This window comes from Cotesia glomerata, linkage group LG8 (assembly GCF_020080835.1).
Source record: "Cotesia glomerata isolate CgM1 linkage group LG8, MPM_Cglom_v2.3, whole genome shotgun sequence".
NCBI lineage: Eukaryota > Metazoa > Arthropoda > Insecta > Hymenoptera > Braconidae > Cotesia > Cotesia glomerata.
Window position 1 is genome coordinate 7212571 of NC_058165.1, and position 17500 is coordinate 7230070.

The window sequence follows — 17500 nt, forward strand, 5'->3', positions numbered from 1 at the left end:
AATCGCACAAAGCTCTGTTTATTGCAACCATACGTGGGACCGATTAAAATTTTAATTGTAAAAATAAATTAAAATTACTATTTAAAAATTACTTATTAATTAGGAAAAATGATTATTCTACAATTATTTTTACAATTTTGTAAAATTTATCAAATCAAATTTGACCGTACCGCACCCCAAATAGCGAAACTTCGAAAAATCAGCGGTTGAAGCTATCATAATCTGAACAAAAACTGTTTCACTGTAAAAAAAAAAAATCGCGTAAAGCCCACATTTACTAGACTATTAAAAAAAAAATTTTTTTTTTTGTCTACAAAAATAGATAAAATCAAAAAAAATCCAAGTCACCGATATGATTGTATATGATTTTCGGAAATTAAAAAAAAAATTTTGTTGTAAATTTAAAAATTAAAAAAAAAACATATTTGGAACGTACTTAGTGTGCATCATTGTGTACTTCAAATTTTTTCTAGTAGATAGATAAACTAATATAACAGAGTAAAAGCAATTGAAGCGCACTAGTCGCATTTGAGTTTGCGCGCTTAAACCGCCATTTTGAAAACTTGATAGCACTAAAAAAAGTTGGTAGCATTGAAAGTAAATTATAGAAATTCTAGCGTGGATTTTTAATTCAAAAATAGTCGTTATACACTAACCTTCACCGTGTTTTGATTGTGGTCAGTTGTGTATGGAAAAACAGAGTAAATAAAACTAGTTAAATTTGTTTTTCAACGTTCATATGTTTTTAAAAATTCTTAAAAATATTGAATAAAACTTTCTGTCATAAAATATCATCAAACTGTTTAATTGTGTCTAATAATAAACCATGGAGCGTGCAAATTTATTCAAGAGGAAAAAAATAGCTTTTGTAAGCAAGGAGGCTCGTCTAGGCCGTGCTCTAGAAGTACAGCAAGAGCGAAATGACAAAAGAGCCCAACAGTTTAACCAAGTTCGCGCTGTGCCCGACGTCCAGGAAGGTAAGTTTCAGTTTTAAAAAATTTTATTTTAAAAATAATTTTTTTCTAACCTCAAATTAATAAATTTTTATTTACGCTAGATGTTGGAGATGCTGGTTGTAATTTGGATCGTAGAAAGCGTCTGGAGCTGTGGAAAGCCCAGAAGAATATTAAAAAAAAATTAGAGGCTACTAAAAAGAAACCCGCCTTCGTCGTCGGCGTGACGCGGCACAAAATTTACTCTCCCAAGTCAGCGGATCCTCCAATGCAGCACTGCCATGGGAAAAAAAATCCTCCGAAGAAGCCATCACCGGTAAAAAAAATTACTCGTGCTACGGCGAAGCGATTAGCCGCGAAAGCTAAAGGTGAGCTTGTTCCTAAATCACCTCTCGCTCCAAAGTCTCCAGGTCCTACTAGTAAAATAAAAACTCCAGGCCCTGCTAGCAAGATAAAAACTCCAGGTCCAGTTAACAAGACAAAAACTTCTGGTAAAGCTGTTGGGACACCTTTGTCTCGTAAATTTAAATTTATTGCTCCCGATAATTATGTTTTCAAGCCACCGCCGAGTATTGAGCCGATTCCACTTCAAACTGAGTGCTTCACCAAGAAAGATTTGTCCTCCAGAATCTCAAAACTTATCGCCACCTCGTTTAAATCTACTGAAAGTGAAATTAGTAAGAATTTTGGAGATGGTCTTCTAGTTAATGACAAAATTAAAAAATCAGAAGATTTTAGTTTGATGACGAAATTTGACGGTATTGATTCACAAAATAAATTGCAAGGTGATGGATTTAAATTAAAAGATTTACCAGCTGATGTTGAGCCGAAAATTCTTAAGGCGAGAAATCAATCCCAGTTTGTTAAAGGAAATATTGACGAAAAATTTGATGTTACAAAAGATTTAGAAAAATCTGAAAATATTTATCAGGAAGTAGATGCTAAAGTTTCTAAATCTCCGGCTAGAAAATCAAAAACTCCTCGATCAAGGTCTCTAACTATCAATCAGACTGAGTCTGAGTCAGACAAGTCTCAATTTAGTAAACCTGAAATAATTGAGACAAAAAATCAAAATAATGGCGAGACACTTATTAAAGATTTAGAAAAATCTGAAGATATTTCTAAGGAGGAAAGTGACCAAGTTTCCATATCTCCAGCGAAAAAATCAAAACTTTCTCGAGGAAATAGGAGATGTAAAATTATCAACAATCAGGCTGAGTCTGAATCTGAAGATTTGCAAGAAAATAAACCTGAAATAAATGATACGAAAATTCAATCTCAGGTGATGAATGAAGTTGATACGATTGATACTCCAAAAGACGCTGAAAAATCAGAAGATAAATTTTCAAAATCACCAGCTAAAAAAGTAAAACTTTCTCGACAAGGTAGGAGACCAAAGACCATAAACGATGAGATAGAGCCTGAATCAGACCAATCTCAACTGAGTGAGCCTGAAATTACGACGCCAAAAAGTGAAGCTGATGATGAAAAAGGAATTCCTTTCCTGGCAGCGTTGTCTCCGTATATAGTTATGGGTCGAGGAAACAGAGGTCGGAAGGAGCAACGAGACCGCTTGTTGAACAATTCTTTCGGAGGAGAGATTCCCACCAAAGATACGGTTCAAATGCTGAATACATCCGGGGAGGATAATATCAAGACTGCCAAATACTACAAGCACTTGCTGGAAAAAGAGACCAGTAAGTTGCAAGCTCTGTGTGACGAGTGGAAAAAAATAAGAGACGAAAATCAAGGAGAGGAAGGATATTTTATTATTCAGCAGGCGATTGGCCAGTCCGAGCTATTGATAAAAAAGAAATTCGGGAGGTTTAGCCGGCTGGTTGATGATTGCGAGTCCAACAACCAGGAGTTGTTGGTAAAGAGCGATGATCTTCGTGGGTTCTGGGAGATGATGGAGCCGGAGATTAAAAATTGCTATGATCGGTTTGCGAATGTTGAGAAGCTGAAGGAGAAGAACTGGGTTGAAGATGAGGAGGAACTTCCAGTGGTCGAAGTCAAGAAGAAGGGCAAAAAGGTTGTCAAGCCCAAGGCCCAAGGGAAGAGTAACATGAAGGCTTTTATTGAAGCAGCCAGAAAGAAGAAACTCCAAGCTGAAGCCTCGGCTGATAAAACTCCAGAGGGAAGAGTTCTCAGGAGCCGGGCTGTTAAAACCCCAGAAGTCCAGCTGGATAGTTCTATTAGTTATATCAATTCCCATCAGACTCCCGGGAAAAGTATTCTAAAAAAAAAGAAAACTGAAGTGAAAGATCTCAATAAATCATTGACTAAAGTTAATTTTTCTATTTGTCAAGAAAATACTGACGTTGGTGAGATTGTTCAGAAAGTGGCCAATCAAGAAGCTGATAAGCCGTCAAAAGCTGCCAAGATGTTGATACAGAAACTCTTTGGGAATACTACAGGAGGACTCAGCAATGTCAGTCGTGTGAATGTCAGAGCTGCCAAGGCTCAGATTAAGAAAGAAAAGGAAAACCAACATGAATCTCCGGTAAAGACGCCCAAGAGAAAGTCGGGTCATAAATTGGCGGAGAAGGAGAACGCTACTACTCCCAGTAGAAGATCTTCGAGGAGAAGTATGAGGCTTAATATTTCTGACGAGTGTACGGCTTGTTAACGGACGTGCCTAGTTTATAATTAATATTAATATTTATTATTATTTTTCACATAAAATTATATGTATTTACGTTTAAAAATTTAATGACTTAATTTTATTGATTTTTTTTATTTAAGAACAACTAATGATTTTCTGAAAAAGTCAAAAGCGCAATTTTAAGTCTTATTGTAAAATTATTTTTTTAATAACTAATGATAAATTAATTTAAGTAAAATTAATTTTATATAAATATATTCAAAGCAAGTTATTGCTTTACTTGATATTGACATAAGCGCAATTTTTTTTCTATAATAAATGTTTATATCTAATTTGTAATTTTTATTTAGATTTAGTTATTTACAATTTAAAGTATTGGATTTTATGTATTACATCGATTTTGATCTAGTCTTGAGCTGCAGTTCCACCTACAAGCAATAAAATAAAATTATTAGACACATGATTAAATTAAATTGGTAAGTTAATGGATCATTCTGGTTTGTAAGTTTAAAATAAATTTTTTTTTTTACATTTTTCGAAAGTACGTATAGGGTAAAAGACCCCATTAGTGGCGGGGACCCCAATACTGACGCTTTCTTTGATTTTGTTACTTAGTCAATTAATTAAATCATTAATTTCAACAATGAATATATTATTTCTAATCTTTAAGACTTTTAGATCAAAAAAATTTTTAATTTTTATTCCAAGTCGACATTTTTTCATTGAAAGAAAAAGTGCCACTAATGGGATCTTGTACCTTATCTAAAAGTATTGTGGTAAAATTTCTAAGTGATCAGACCACTATAACTATATTATTTTACGATGTTTGAGTAAAAGAAAATCAAATTTTTAAAAAGGCTGAAGAGATTTTGTATGTTTTTGGCATCGCTGATTGAACTTAGATAAGATTTTTTTTTTTTTTTTTAATTAAAAAAACTTTAAACGTGTTTACCTTAGAAGTATGTTTTTCTGGTTTATATAAATGATACCTCCGGAACTACTGACCCGATTTTAATGAAGTTTAAACCACATATTCTAAACCACATAGTAGTAGCTATTGCATTAGCTACAACCAGTTCAAAATTTCTATTTTTACTATTTTTTTAGGACTTATGACTGTGAAAGAAACCCTCATTTTTCATTTTTTTTTTTTAAGTCCATCATTTTGTTATTTATCAATAAATGTTAATCTCTGTAGCTGATGCAATAGCTACTTATATATTGAAAGTAGATAATTTTGGTTTTTGTATTTAAGTTGAGCCAGTATCAAGTTATCATGTAAGTCAGCTTTATACGAACACTTTCAAGGAACTCCGTTCACCTATTATTTATTCATATAAAAAATATGAAAAAAAATAAATTTAGATATTTTTAGTGTTATTCAAAAGTGTATTTGTTGAGCTGAATAAATTTCATACTAATATCTATAATAGTTTCTGGGTAAAAAATCATGAATATTAGCTTTTTTCGAGCGCTGGAACCAGAATGACCCCTTAGTTTTTAATACTTGATCACTTACAATACCAAAGTTTAACGCTGTTATCCCTAGTCTTGTCTTCGTCCAAAAATCGCTGGCCAGCGCAAGTCGCCAATATAGGCAGCGTTTTGTGAGCACTGACTCCATTGATACAGTCATCCGATAATTTAACACTCCAAAAAGGACAAAGGTCTGTGTCAGCTGAGTCATCGAGGGTCCAAATTCTTGCTATTCCATCAGTACCGCCCGAAATAATTTGATTGTTATTAATACAAAATTGTATGCGCTGATTAGTATCAGCTTGTCGTTTTTCAAATGAGTTCAAGATGATTCCTGGGTTGCGTAAGTCCCAGCAAATAAATTCGTTGCTGCGTCTTACTGCTGAGTACAGTTTGGTACCACAAGGACTGAATTCTATTTGGGTTACTCCGCTGTCAGTATTCAAGACGCACAGAGGTCCATCTTTGTATAATCCTAGATAAATTAGATACTTTGTTTAGAATTTTTAATCAATAATCATAAGTAATATGATAAAAAATAATTTATAACATCATTAATAATGTTTTTGTTGATTTTATTAGCTTTAATTAAAGTAAAAGACTCAGTTATTAATACTTGCAATTTTATTTTAATTTAAAAAAAAAAAATCGACTCTAGTAATTTAATAGATATAATTTTTGAGTTAAAAATTTTAAGATAATTGGTTTTTTGAAAATATTTTATTTTTGTAATTAGCATAAAATTGCAAGTGTTACACAACTAGGCCAGTGTCAATTATTGGGTCTTTTACCTTACGTATTTTTTAGAAAATTTACTTATAATTTCTCTCTCATGACTAAATTTAAAAAATAATTAGTAATATTTTTTTTCTAATTGCTAAATTTTTAAATCAATAAAATTCAGGATGTAAAAGATTAAAATTAAATGTTTTACTTTTTATTCAAAGTATATATCAATTATTGTATTAATTAATCCATAAATAAAGGTCATTAATGAAAAAATAAATTAATAAAAATCATCTATAATTAAAAATTAAAAAATGTTAAAATATCTTGAATAGTAAATCAAATATTATTATTGCAATATATAATCCAAGTAGAAAAATCCAGGCATTCCAAAGTTTATAATCAGAATTATTATTAATAATTTTTGTAGTATTTATTATTAAATAAAAAGTAAAACATTTTATTATTTTTTTCTTAATTCTGAATTTTATCAGCGTTATGGTGAATAATTTTGATTAACGATACTAATTGTAAATAATAATTTGATAATTACCAATGCATTTAGAGTAAGTGCCAAAAGCGATTAACCCAGGCATTGCTGGATTATCACGGATACAACTTATGATCCCACGCGTATTTGGAAAGTCATTTTTTAAGAATACATCGTTTATTTGTCTTCCTGGTCTGTTAGTGTCGAAGGATCGTAGCACGTTGTTAAATCCAGACCATATAACGCTACCAGACTCTGCAAACTGTACACTAACTGCTGCTTCGACCTCATCAACTCTGAAAAATATATGAGTTGACATTTAAATCTTTTACAATAAATAAAAAAAAAAAAACATTACTTAAAATAGTAATAATAAAAAGATTTATTTAATTTTGTATTTTTTTAAATTAAGATTCACAATTTTATAAGAAAAAAATTGAATATATTTTGACTATAAAAAAATATAGTTGTTATTTAATTGGTTCTACAAAATTTTTAATTGATCATCTATATAATCAAGAGAAAAAAAAATGATGTCCCTGATGTATTTATATGATAAAATGAGTTTTTAAAAATTAAATTTAGTATCATTGGAAATGTCAAGACCAGAATTAGTGCCTTTTCAGTTTCATCTACTTTTCAGCAATATAGATAATTCATTAATAAATTTTTGAAATAGTTATAGATTCGAATTTTGCGATCAACAAAATTTGTATAATTATTTATTTGTTTTGTACTTATAAATGTAGTAAGATGTCAAAAATTAATTTATATAATAAAAAGACAGAAAAATTTTTTAACGGGTATATCTTTATCATAAATTAGATTTGATATTTTTTCAGCGATAGTCATTTATAATTTAAATAATTGAGAGAGTTAGGAAAATTTTGTGTGATGAGTATATTATTTTTGAAGAAATTTTTATAATTGAATTTAATAACATTAGAAAAGTCTTGACAAGAATTTGTCTTTTCACGGTTTTATATATTTTTCAGAGATAGTCAATTTTTTATGTTAAGTTTTTGGAGGATTTTTCAGTAGTTTGTTAGTTCTATAAATTTGTTCCGTCCCATTAGTTCATTAAATTATTTGTAATTGATCCTGTGATAGCTCTATTATTTTTTAAATGTATTTAAAAAGTACCCAAACTATGTATAGTGTGATTAGAGATATCAAAAGTCATTAAGTCAAAGTTTTTTTATTCGTAATCCGTAAAACTTGGCAGTCGCATAGTGACCACAGGTTGCTAGTTATTATTATTATTATTATTATTATTTAACAATTTTGATTTTTTATGATAATAATTATAATATTAATAATAAAAGTAAACTTACTGATTATAAGCTCGATAAGTAGCACGCAGAGCCCCTGTAAACGCATCCCATAAATGAATAGGAGTTTCTTTACTAGTACTGAGAAAGCAACAAGTTTCAGGCTCCCAAGAGCTCATCCACGGGTACCAGCAAGTATCATAAACGAGACCTCCCTCTTTAACTTTAAACGCTGGATTCAATGGAGCCAGAGGCTCTATCGGCATTGATCCTGAATAGAGTTCTCGAGGCAGCTCGTAGACTCGGATCCTAAAATCAGCTGACGGTACCAAAAGACACGTACCATCCGGCGACCAGGAACATCCACGAGTCAGATTTTCCAACTCAGTTGCGGGTTCTTCTGCAACTGAGCAAATAAGCCGCGGTATCTGGGTCCAGTCGTAGAAGTTTATTACCTCAGTCTTTTCAGCTTCTAGAGGCTCAAGAACTTGGTCTGTTTTTTCTGGAGAAGTGAGGGAAGTTTCTTCAGGTTTTGGTTCTACTGAATCCTGCGGTTCAGTTCCTTCTACTTCTACAGGTGCCAGTTCATCTGTAATTTAGTTTTTAGATAATTATAGTGAACATTAATTTTTTTAAATAATATGTATGATACTGAAATCAATAGACATCTAACAATTTTATTGATTTTTATTGAAAATTGATTATAAGAAAAAAAAAGTATTCTTTAAAAATTTGCACTTGTAATTTTTTTCGGTAGATTTTGTTAGAAATCTAACTATTGCATAAGTCCTCATGGTGGAATTTTCACCTGATTTTGCTATCATATGTCATAATTAGTCAAATAAGTTCCAAAAACACCATTGGTTAAAAAATTTATATATGTATGCATATATATGTAATATAACCAGCTTTGTCATCAGGATATCTCGAAAAGTTTTCAACCGATCTTGATGAAACTTGGTACACATATTCTTTGGGTAATTACTGAGGTCGAGTTCGAATATGAGCAAAATCGGTTAATTAGTTTAGAAATGGCGGCAATTTAAAATTTTCAAAATTTTGTAAATTTCAAGTTTTGTAACTTTAACCATGAATAACTTTTGACTGGCAGAAAAGAGTTCATTTCTGAAAACTTTATAGTGAAGCTGATTATATTATCTTCAATTTGACTTATAACACTTATACTTTATGAAGATTTTTATTAATTTTATGGGCCATTCAAAAATTTTAAAATAATGAAAACTTTTTTTCAAATGTCGTTTTTTTAGAATAACTTTTAAACAGCTTAACCGACCGATTTCAAAAACTAATCAGCTCTTAACATAAAAAAACTACGTCGATCGCCGCCGGACCGGTCAAAATCGCTTGATTCGTTTGTGAAATATCGTTGACGAAAAAAATCGAAAAAAGCGTTTTTTTTAAACAAATTCCAAAATTTTTTATCTGATCAATTCACGGTTTGAAATTCATCATAGAATTCAAAAAAACTGCATCGACTGTTGTCAACTACGTGATAATCGGTTAAACTCGTTTAAAAGTTATTGCGGATTGAAAATTTAAAAATTACATCAACATTTTTTATTCAACAAATTAAATAACATGAATAAAGAAAATCTTATATCACAGGAAATCTACCTTCCATTTCGGGTGAGGCCGAATGGCATTTTTTTTTTAATTTCTAGATGTGAAATTTTTTTAATATAATTTTTTCATGATAATTTAGTAATTATAAAAATTCAAAAAACTAACAGATGTTTTTTAATTTCAGCATCATTAATATGTAATTATAATTATAGCTTATAAGCTTTAAAGAGATGAAAATTGTCGATGACATCAAAGTTATCAGTCACTTGATCATTATTTAATTTTATTTAACAAATAAATTAATTTAAAAAAATTATTCTTATAAAATTGCATTTTTAATTTTTTTAAATTTCTACATGTTAATTTTTTTTTTCATTTTTTACTAAGGTAAAAGACCCAGTTATTGACACTGGCCAAGTTATTGACACTTTCAATTTTATTTTAATTAAAAAAAAACAAATCAACTCCAATAAATTAAGAAACATAATTTTTGAACTATAAATTTTAAGAAAATTTGTTTTTTTGAGAAAATTTAATTTTTTTAATTAGAATAAAATTGCAAGTGTCAAACAACTATGTCCAGTGTGAATAACTGGGTTACTTTATAATTTATCTGTACAAAAATTCTTAAAATGATCAAATATCTTCTAAATTAATTTTCATAAATTGTCTGACCTGTTTTTTCACTATTGTTTATTTCAGATTCATCAATGACTTGGGACGGCAAATCTAAGCTGTCAACAATTTTTGATTCTTCAACGTCAGGTGACGGTAAAATTTGATCAGTGACCATTTTTTCGCTGGGTAATTCACTATCCATTGTTGTCTCCTGTTAAAACTTGATTGTTGATTTTTATTTATTTTAGTTTAAATATCATTTTCTACTTGTTGTTTACAAACAATCACGAATCACACGTGTTACTTACTCCAACTTTCAACTTTAATTCAAGGTTATGTCAAGCAATAACCTCGCAGGGTATAAACTTTATACTATAAAGTCGTCGCAAATAATTTTTTAAACTTTTGCGCTCTTCTTAGTTTTAAATTCTGCCGCTCTGTCACTGTCAAACTCGGAATACAAAGTAAAATGTAAACAAACATTGCCGGTGAAAAGTATTGTTGTTGTTGTTCTTAAAAAACAATTGATGCATTAAAAAATTTATAGTTAAGTAATTAATAACAATCATAAGAAGTTAACAATGTCTCAACTGACAGACCTTGAAGTGAAACAAGAAACTCAAAATGTTCTTGAAAATATCAATGAGATGACTAAAAAAATGTAAGTTATTTATATTAATTAATTAATAGGATTAATAACTTTGAGTATGAAAGTAACAGACAAATAATTAAAAAAATTAATAAGTAATTTTAAATTCTACGATTGTAAAAAAATTGCAGAAACAATTTTTAAACATTTCTAGGATAAAACAGAAATTAATAGACATCTGTCAATTTTTGTAACAATTAAATTATTATATAACAATTTTAATACAAAAATTTTATATCTAGAAATTTGAAAAAATTACAAGGATAAATTATTTAAAAATATTTTTTTTCATCATTTATTTTTAATAAAAATTAAAAAAAATGTCGAATCTGCTAATTTCAGTATCTTATTTCTAAGTGAATTTTTTTAATAAAATTATTTTTGCAATAATGAAAATGAAATTAGCAGACATCTGACAATTACTATGAGTTTTCTTATTGAAAAAATTATTACAAAATGTTAAAGTTAAAATTTTACATGTAAAAGATTTGAAAAACTATGAGTGCAATTTTTAATAAACATTTTTTAGTAACAATGTAATAAATAAAAAAAATTTTTAAAACTGTCAAACGCCTGCTGATTTAAAAATCATTTTGCAATAAGTAAATTATTTATAAATTTAAAAAAATTTTCTGACGTCTGCTACAATAATTCATACTAAACAACTTACTTTCATAATTTTACTCTACATTAACTGATTAACCTATTTCAGCAAAGCTGAATTTAAGTTAATTAACCAGCTGATTGACTCTAACGGGCAGCTGGGAAAATTAGCTAACGAGGCCAATCAGAAATTAATTAACCAAGCTCAGCAACTTGGAAAAAAAGTTACTCTTGATGCAGAGGATTCGGATGAGGTTGGAGGTAATCACGAGCTCAGGTCTTCCATCGATGCTGTGACTCAAAAATTGATGGGAATTATGGAAGATTCGTAATTGTAATTTTTTCGTAAGCTCATAATAATCTTTGTATAAGTTTATTTTTTTATTAAAATATATTTATATTAATAATAAAAATCTTTATTAATAATTATTATTACAGATAATTAATTTATAATTTGGATTCCGTTAGCCAGTTAAATTTTTGTGCTCTGCGATCAGCAGAAGGATTTATCATAATATTTATGAGGCTCGGTGACTCTTTTTCCTGAAAAATTTTATTCGTTATTATCTTTTGGACATTTATGACACTGAAATTCGCAGACATTCAATAATTTTTTGATTTAATTTGACAAATAAACTAGGTCTAGAAAAAAAATGAAAGAAAATTGCAACTATAATTTTTTACATCTTCTAAATGTGGAATTTGTTTTTTGTAATTTAGTTCAAAAAAATCATCAGATGTCTTCATTTCAGAATCATGAATAATAAATTTTTTTTTTGCCCTCCGGGCGGAAAGTGGCAACTTTCGTCCCGCTGCGCTAAACTAAGTTGCCGCTTTCCGCCTTCGTCGGACAAAAAAATAGTATACACTCCTCGGGAAGTAAATAAGAAAGCCTCAGATCACATGTTTGTTGACCTCGGCTTCGCCTCGGCCAACAATTACATGTGATCTAAGACATTTCTTACTTTACTTCCCTAGGTGTGTAATATACTATTTTATTTTATGAAATAAAAATTCTATTCACCTTCAATGCACTTGAGACTGCTGTCTTGATATCATCAACAGTCCTACAGAAATATCCTTTTTTTCCGAATAGATTCATCATGTTTTCATAGTGAGTTTCAGCCGTCAAGCAAAACGGCGGGGTCCTAAAAAATGAATCATTCTTTATTGTTATTTATTTCGGGTTACTAATGCCAAAAGGTCGAATAAAAAATTTTTTTTCTCTAATCAACTTTTAACAATAAAGAAAAGAAAAAAAAATCTTAAACCCAAAAGAGCGTTTATAAAAAAAAATTCATTTATATTTTCTAATTTTTAAAAGCGTTTTGAACTTGTGGATACGAAAATTGAAAATTATTGAAATTAGGTGAGTTTTGATAAATTAACTTTTTTTTTTTTTAATTTCGACATTTTGGCGTCTCAAGAATCTTTTTGTTTTATTTTTAATTCTTGAATCTCGGAGAAAATAGACCCGGAAAAAATTTTAAAGTTATGAAAAATTCATATTATTTTATTAAGATTATTATAAAATAAAAATTATAATAATAATAATAATATTTTTTTTTTGTAACAAAAAATGGATCGATCATTCTGGGGGTGCTTGTTTTTTAGGAAAATTGTGGGTGTGATACAATTATTATTATTATTATAATTTTATTTTATAATAGTTTTAATGAAATAATATGAATTATTCATAACTTAAAAATTTTTTCCGGTCTATTTTTTCCGATTACCTTAATTTTTATAATAAAAAGTTCAAAACGTTCAGTTAAAAAAAAAAAAAAAAAAAAAAAAAAATTATAAAAAAATTAAAAATTTTTTTTATTTCTCAAGCGGCAAAAATTTTGTTTGTTAATGTTTTGTTGAATTTAAATTGACGATTATTAATTTTTGATTTCTTGTTGAGTAAAATACTAAAAAGCCAATATTTTTTTGTGACGCTTGAGATACGTCATTTTAGCTTCAAGAATTTTTTTTTAATTTTTACATTCGTAACATTTTTAAGGTGATTAGAGCAAAAAAAATTGGAGCACCAAGATAAAAAAATTTTTGAAGCCAAAAGAGCGTGTATAAGAAAAATTTTCAATTTTATTTTTTAACTTTCTGTTTTAAAAATGAAATATTTTGAACTTTTAGCTATAAAAATTGAAAATTAAAAAAAAAAGTTGATTTTATTAATTAATAAATAATTTAACTTACACATCAGTTGGTTCACCTAGACCTTGAACCTGCTTAAAAGCTTCTTTTTCAAGCCCTCCATAAATACCGTTATTATTAATAACTATTATAATAACAGGCAGCTTGTACCTAAACATAGTCTCTATTTCCATGGCAGAGAATCCAAAAGCACTGTCACCTTCAACACACAGCACTTTTTTATCAGGCTCACTTTCTTTACAGTACAATGCAGCAGCTATAGCGAAACCTAGACCAACTCCCATAGTCCCAAAAGTTCCAGCGTCAAGTCTATGCCGAGGTTTGCTGTTGGCTAAAATAGTCCGACCTATATCCATGGTGTTAGCACCCTCTGAACAGATGATACAATCTAAAAAAAAAATTTTTACATAATTGTAATTGTAATTTATAATTTATAGTATATAAGTGGAAAATTTTTAAGAGCAATTTATGTAAAGAGACCTTTGGGAATAATCTCTTGGATGTTTTTAAAAACTACGTAGTAATTTAAGGGGACAGAAGTGTCTCTTGACATTAATTCGACGACTTTTTTATTCTTCTCTCCGTTGGATTCTAATTTAGACCACCAGCCGCTCGATTTATTTAAATGAAACCCTCGTTTTTTAAGGGATAAAGTAAGTAAGCTGATTGTTGGTTTAATGTCTGCTTGGATCGCTACTCTGGATGGTATTGAATTGTGGAGTTCTTCCGCACAGATTTCTACCTAATTTTATTAGAAATAAAAAATTAGTAAGTAATTTAATATTAAATTTTCTATCATTTTAGAACTTAATTTTAAACTATAAATTTTTACATTTTTTAGACTTTGAAGTTACCTGAATAACTTTAACTTGAGGATCGAAACGCGGTGGCCGTCCAAAGTGTAACATCCAGTTGAGTCTAGCGCCTACGAGTAAAATTACATCGGCTTCTAGCAGTGCTGTAGTCCTTGCACTTGATACACAGTGATTGTCATTGTCATCAATGACTCCTTTGCCCATTGGTGTTGGTAGAAATGGTAAATTTGTTGATTTTATTAAGTAATTTAATTCATTTTCTGCCCTACAATATGCTGCGCCTAAAAAAAAAAAAAAAAAAAAAATTAAGAAAATAAGAAAAATTTGGTCTAAGTTATATTTATATGATAAAATGAGTTTTTTAAAATTAAATTTAGTATCATTGGAAAGGTCAAGACCCGAATTTGTGCCTTTTCAATGTTTCGTATGCTTTTCAGCAATAGTTTATTTATTATAAGTTTTTGAAGTAGTCATAAATAGATTGAAATTTCACGATAAACAAAATTTGTTTATTTATTTATTTTATTTTGTGATTGAATGTGGTTATAAGGTAAAAGACCCAGTTATTGACACTGGCCTAGTTGTTTGACACTTGCAATTTTATTCTAATTAAAAAAATAAAATGTTCTCAAAAAACTAATTATCTTAAAATTTATAATTAAAAAATTATATTTATTAACTTATTAGAGTTGATTTGTTTTTTTTTTTTTTAATCAAAATAAAATTGCAAGTGGCAATAACTAGGCCAGTGCCAATAATTGGGTCTTTTACCTTATGTCAAAAATTAATTTATATAATTTAAAAACTAAGAAAAATTTTGTAACGGATATATCTTTATCGTAAATTGGTTTTGATATTTTTTCAGCGGTAGTCATTTATAATTTAAATAATTGAGAAAGTAAGGAAAATTTTGTGACGAGCATATTATTATTTTCAAAGGAATTTTCATAATTAAATTTGGTAACATCAGAAAAGTCTTGACAAGAATTAGTGCCTTTTCATGGTTTTATACATTTTTCAGTGATGGTCAATTTTTTATGTTAAATTTTTGGAGGATTTTTCAATAGTTTGTTAGTTCTATAAATTTGTTTCGTCACATTTGTCCATTAAATTATTTGTAATTGATCCTGTGATAGCACTATTATTTTTAAAATTTATTTAAAAAGTACCCAAACTATTTATAATGTGATTCGAGACATCCAAAAATCATTAAGCCAAAGTTTTTTATTCATAATCCGTAAACCTCGACAATCGCATAGTGACCGCAGGTTTCTAGTAATAATAATAATCATGTTTATGAAATGAGACATCTGTAAATATACGATCATTGGCTAAGAAATTTAGTATTAAGAAAATATTTAAAAAAAAATTAATTCATAAATTTAAAAATTTGAAACTTTTTAAATATTTTCTTTACAATAAATTATTTGTTTAAAAAATTTTTTAAATATTTTAGATATCTAAATTTTAGTGTCATTTTAATTAATTAAATATTTCAATAAAATTGAAAAAATATTAACTTAAAATTATTTTTCAAAACTTCAATAATAATTATAATAAATTTACAGAACCTTTTCCAATAATCACCAAAGGACGAGCTGCATTAGCCAGTAGCTCAGCAGCCTCATCAACAAGACTTGGATCCGGAAAAGCAATGGGTGGATCCGGACATCTTAAAACTTCAACAATTTTACTTTCTTCGACCTGTTCCTTGAGCAAAGTCGCCGGCAAATCAAGGAACGCGACTCCAGGTCTCCCATACGTCGACAACCTGACAGCTTTTTCAACATGCTGTGGAATAAGACCCGCTGACGGAGGTCTGGCTGCATATTTACAGTACGGTCTGGAAGCTTCTACCTGCGGGTACTCTTGGAACCCGCCGATTCCTTCGTGGTCTTCTGGACACGATCCTGCTAGAACAATCAACGGCCTTTTACCCAAGAAAAGTTTTTGTTGTAGAGTTAATTGACATTGAATTGGTTGGAGTAGAACCGGCTAATTGTTTATTACCAGCAATTAATCTGGGCGTTTGCCATCCCACCGGTGACGTGCAGCAATCCCGGCCCGGAAACACATAAAACAACTGCTGGGTTTCCTGAAAACGTTTATTTCAATTAATTAATCATTTGATTCTGTGCTTGGTAAGCATTATTTATTTTAATTTATTGAATTTGCTTTTTAATGCTATTGTTTTATCGTGAAAGTTAATTACTCGTTAAATAGCCGTAGGCTTGGGCAGCATAGCAGGCGGCCTGCTCGTTCCTAAATCCGAGGTATTTTAATCCATTAGCTTGGAGTGACATTGCTAATTCAATTACCGGATGACCCATTATACCGAAGACGTATGTCAGTCCCTGCAAAAATTTAATTAGTTATTTATTATTAATGAGCTATTATTAGACGAATTTAATTGTTTGACGGTATTATTATTATTATTATTATTATTATTATTATTGTTATTAGTATTGTTATTATTATTATCAGATTATGATACAGATATCTGACAATTTTTAACTTGATTTAAAATATTTAAAGAAAATTGAATTGATCATTTTTTAAATGTCTATGCGTAGAATTGAAAAATATATTTTGTCATTATAAAACTAAAAATTTTACAATTTTTTGTAAGAGGTCTGCTGATTTTAGTATTATCATAAATAAATTTATCTAATTTTTAATTTTATCGGTTTTAGAAAAATTAACAGACATCTAATTTTTAGAAATGTAAAAGTATAACTTTAAACTTTAGCATTAAAGAAAAAATTTTTAAATTAAATAGTGTTTTAAAAAATTTAAAAGTCTATTACTATTATTTTATAATTAAGATAATTATTTATAACTATATACTCAGAAAAATTTATGTTGAAAATTTTTTACAATATTTAAAAAAGATTTTCATTCTTTGAGACTTAAATATTTGAAATTTTTTTGTTAATTTGAGAAAAAAATCAAGCTTTAGTTGAGATTATTTAAATAAATTATTATTATTATTATTATCATCATTATTTTTATCATTATTTGATAGTTTTGGCAAATTTTTATGCTAATAATGATAAATTATTTAAAAAATCTTGACTGAAAAATTTATTGTTGTTATTATTATTTGAAACTTTCAAATTTTTATAACAACAATAATAATTATAATTTAACCTATTAAATAATAAGTAATTTACTTAATTATTGAGAAACTGTCCACTATACCCGAAACAACTCATGTAAATAATTTATTGAAGTGAGTATACCTGTTGTTTTAGGGACTCTGCCATAATTTGATTACCGTCCTTCATTATAATTTAATTATATTTTATTGGAGTTGACAGATTAACACGAACTCTGCTAATATAAACTTTCAGTTAAACTAATCATAAAAAATAGATTTTTACTCCCAGTTTTGTAATAATTATTATCCAGTATTCAATAATAATCAATAATTAGCAGAGATTGTGAAACGATATCACCAAATTAGAATTTTTACACGTCATTTATTATAATTGATAACTAAGTTTAAAGTACAACAATATTATTGTAAAAAAAATATATATCTATATTT

At 28.6% G+C, this 17500-nt stretch overlaps 3 protein-coding genes and 1 long non-coding RNA gene across 7 annotated transcripts; 2 read left to right on the forward strand and 2 right to left on the reverse strand.

Moving 5' to 3' along the window:
- Positions 1-620: 620 nt before the first annotated feature.
- On the forward strand, positions 621-3666 carry LOC123270219. The gene is made up of 2 exons (XM_044736185.1): positions 621-977; positions 1058-3666. The coding sequence occupies exons 1-2, from the start codon at positions 827-829 to the stop codon at positions 3580-3582; spliced, it is 2676 nt and encodes an 891-aa protein (XP_044592120.1). The 5' UTR covers positions 621-826; the 3' UTR covers positions 3583-3666.
- A 221-nt stretch (positions 3667-3887) lies between these two features.
- LOC123270222 (telomerase Cajal body protein 1) lies at positions 3888-10050 on the reverse strand. The gene is made up of 5 exons (XM_044736189.1): positions 9781-10050; positions 7585-8110; positions 6314-6546; positions 5078-5509; positions 3888-3986 (listed from the first exon to the last, which is right to left on the reverse strand). Exons 1-5 carry the CDS (start codon positions 9923-9925, stop codon positions 3964-3966), a joined length of 1359 nt encoding a protein of 452 aa, XP_044592124.1. The 5' UTR covers positions 9926-10050; the 3' UTR covers positions 3888-3963.
- Positions 10051-10204: 154 nt separating this feature from the next.
- Positions 10205-14092, forward strand: LOC123270230. Of its 3 annotated transcripts, none has more exons than XR_006510535.1 (3): positions 10205-10384; positions 11085-11320; positions 13977-14092. It is a non-coding gene; the product is annotated as an uncharacterized LOC123270230 (long non-coding RNA). The 3 variants fall into 3 exon arrangements; XR_006510536.1 differs by having other exon boundaries at positions 11085-11309; positions 13977-14062; XR_006510534.1 differs by lacking the exon at positions 13977-14092 and adding an exon at positions 11414-11535.
- On the reverse strand, positions 11365-17450 carry LOC123270220 (2-hydroxyacyl-CoA lyase 1). Of its 2 annotated transcripts, none has more exons than XM_044736186.1 (9): positions 17193-17450; positions 16163-16304; positions 15961-16045; positions 15522-15880; positions 13990-14231; positions 13616-13877; positions 13178-13523; positions 12000-12123; positions 11365-11518 (listed from the first exon to the last, which is right to left on the reverse strand). In XM_044736186.1, the coding sequence occupies exons 1-9, from the start codon at positions 17235-17237 to the stop codon at positions 11423-11425; spliced, it is 1701 nt and encodes a 566-aa protein (XP_044592121.1). In that variant the 5' UTR covers positions 17238-17450; the 3' UTR covers positions 11365-11422. The 2 variants fall into 2 exon arrangements, with proteins under 2 accessions (XP_044592121.1, XP_044592122.1); XM_044736187.1 differs by lacking the exon at positions 17193-17450 and adding an exon at positions 17124-17178.
- Positions 17451-17500: the final 50 nt, after the last annotated feature.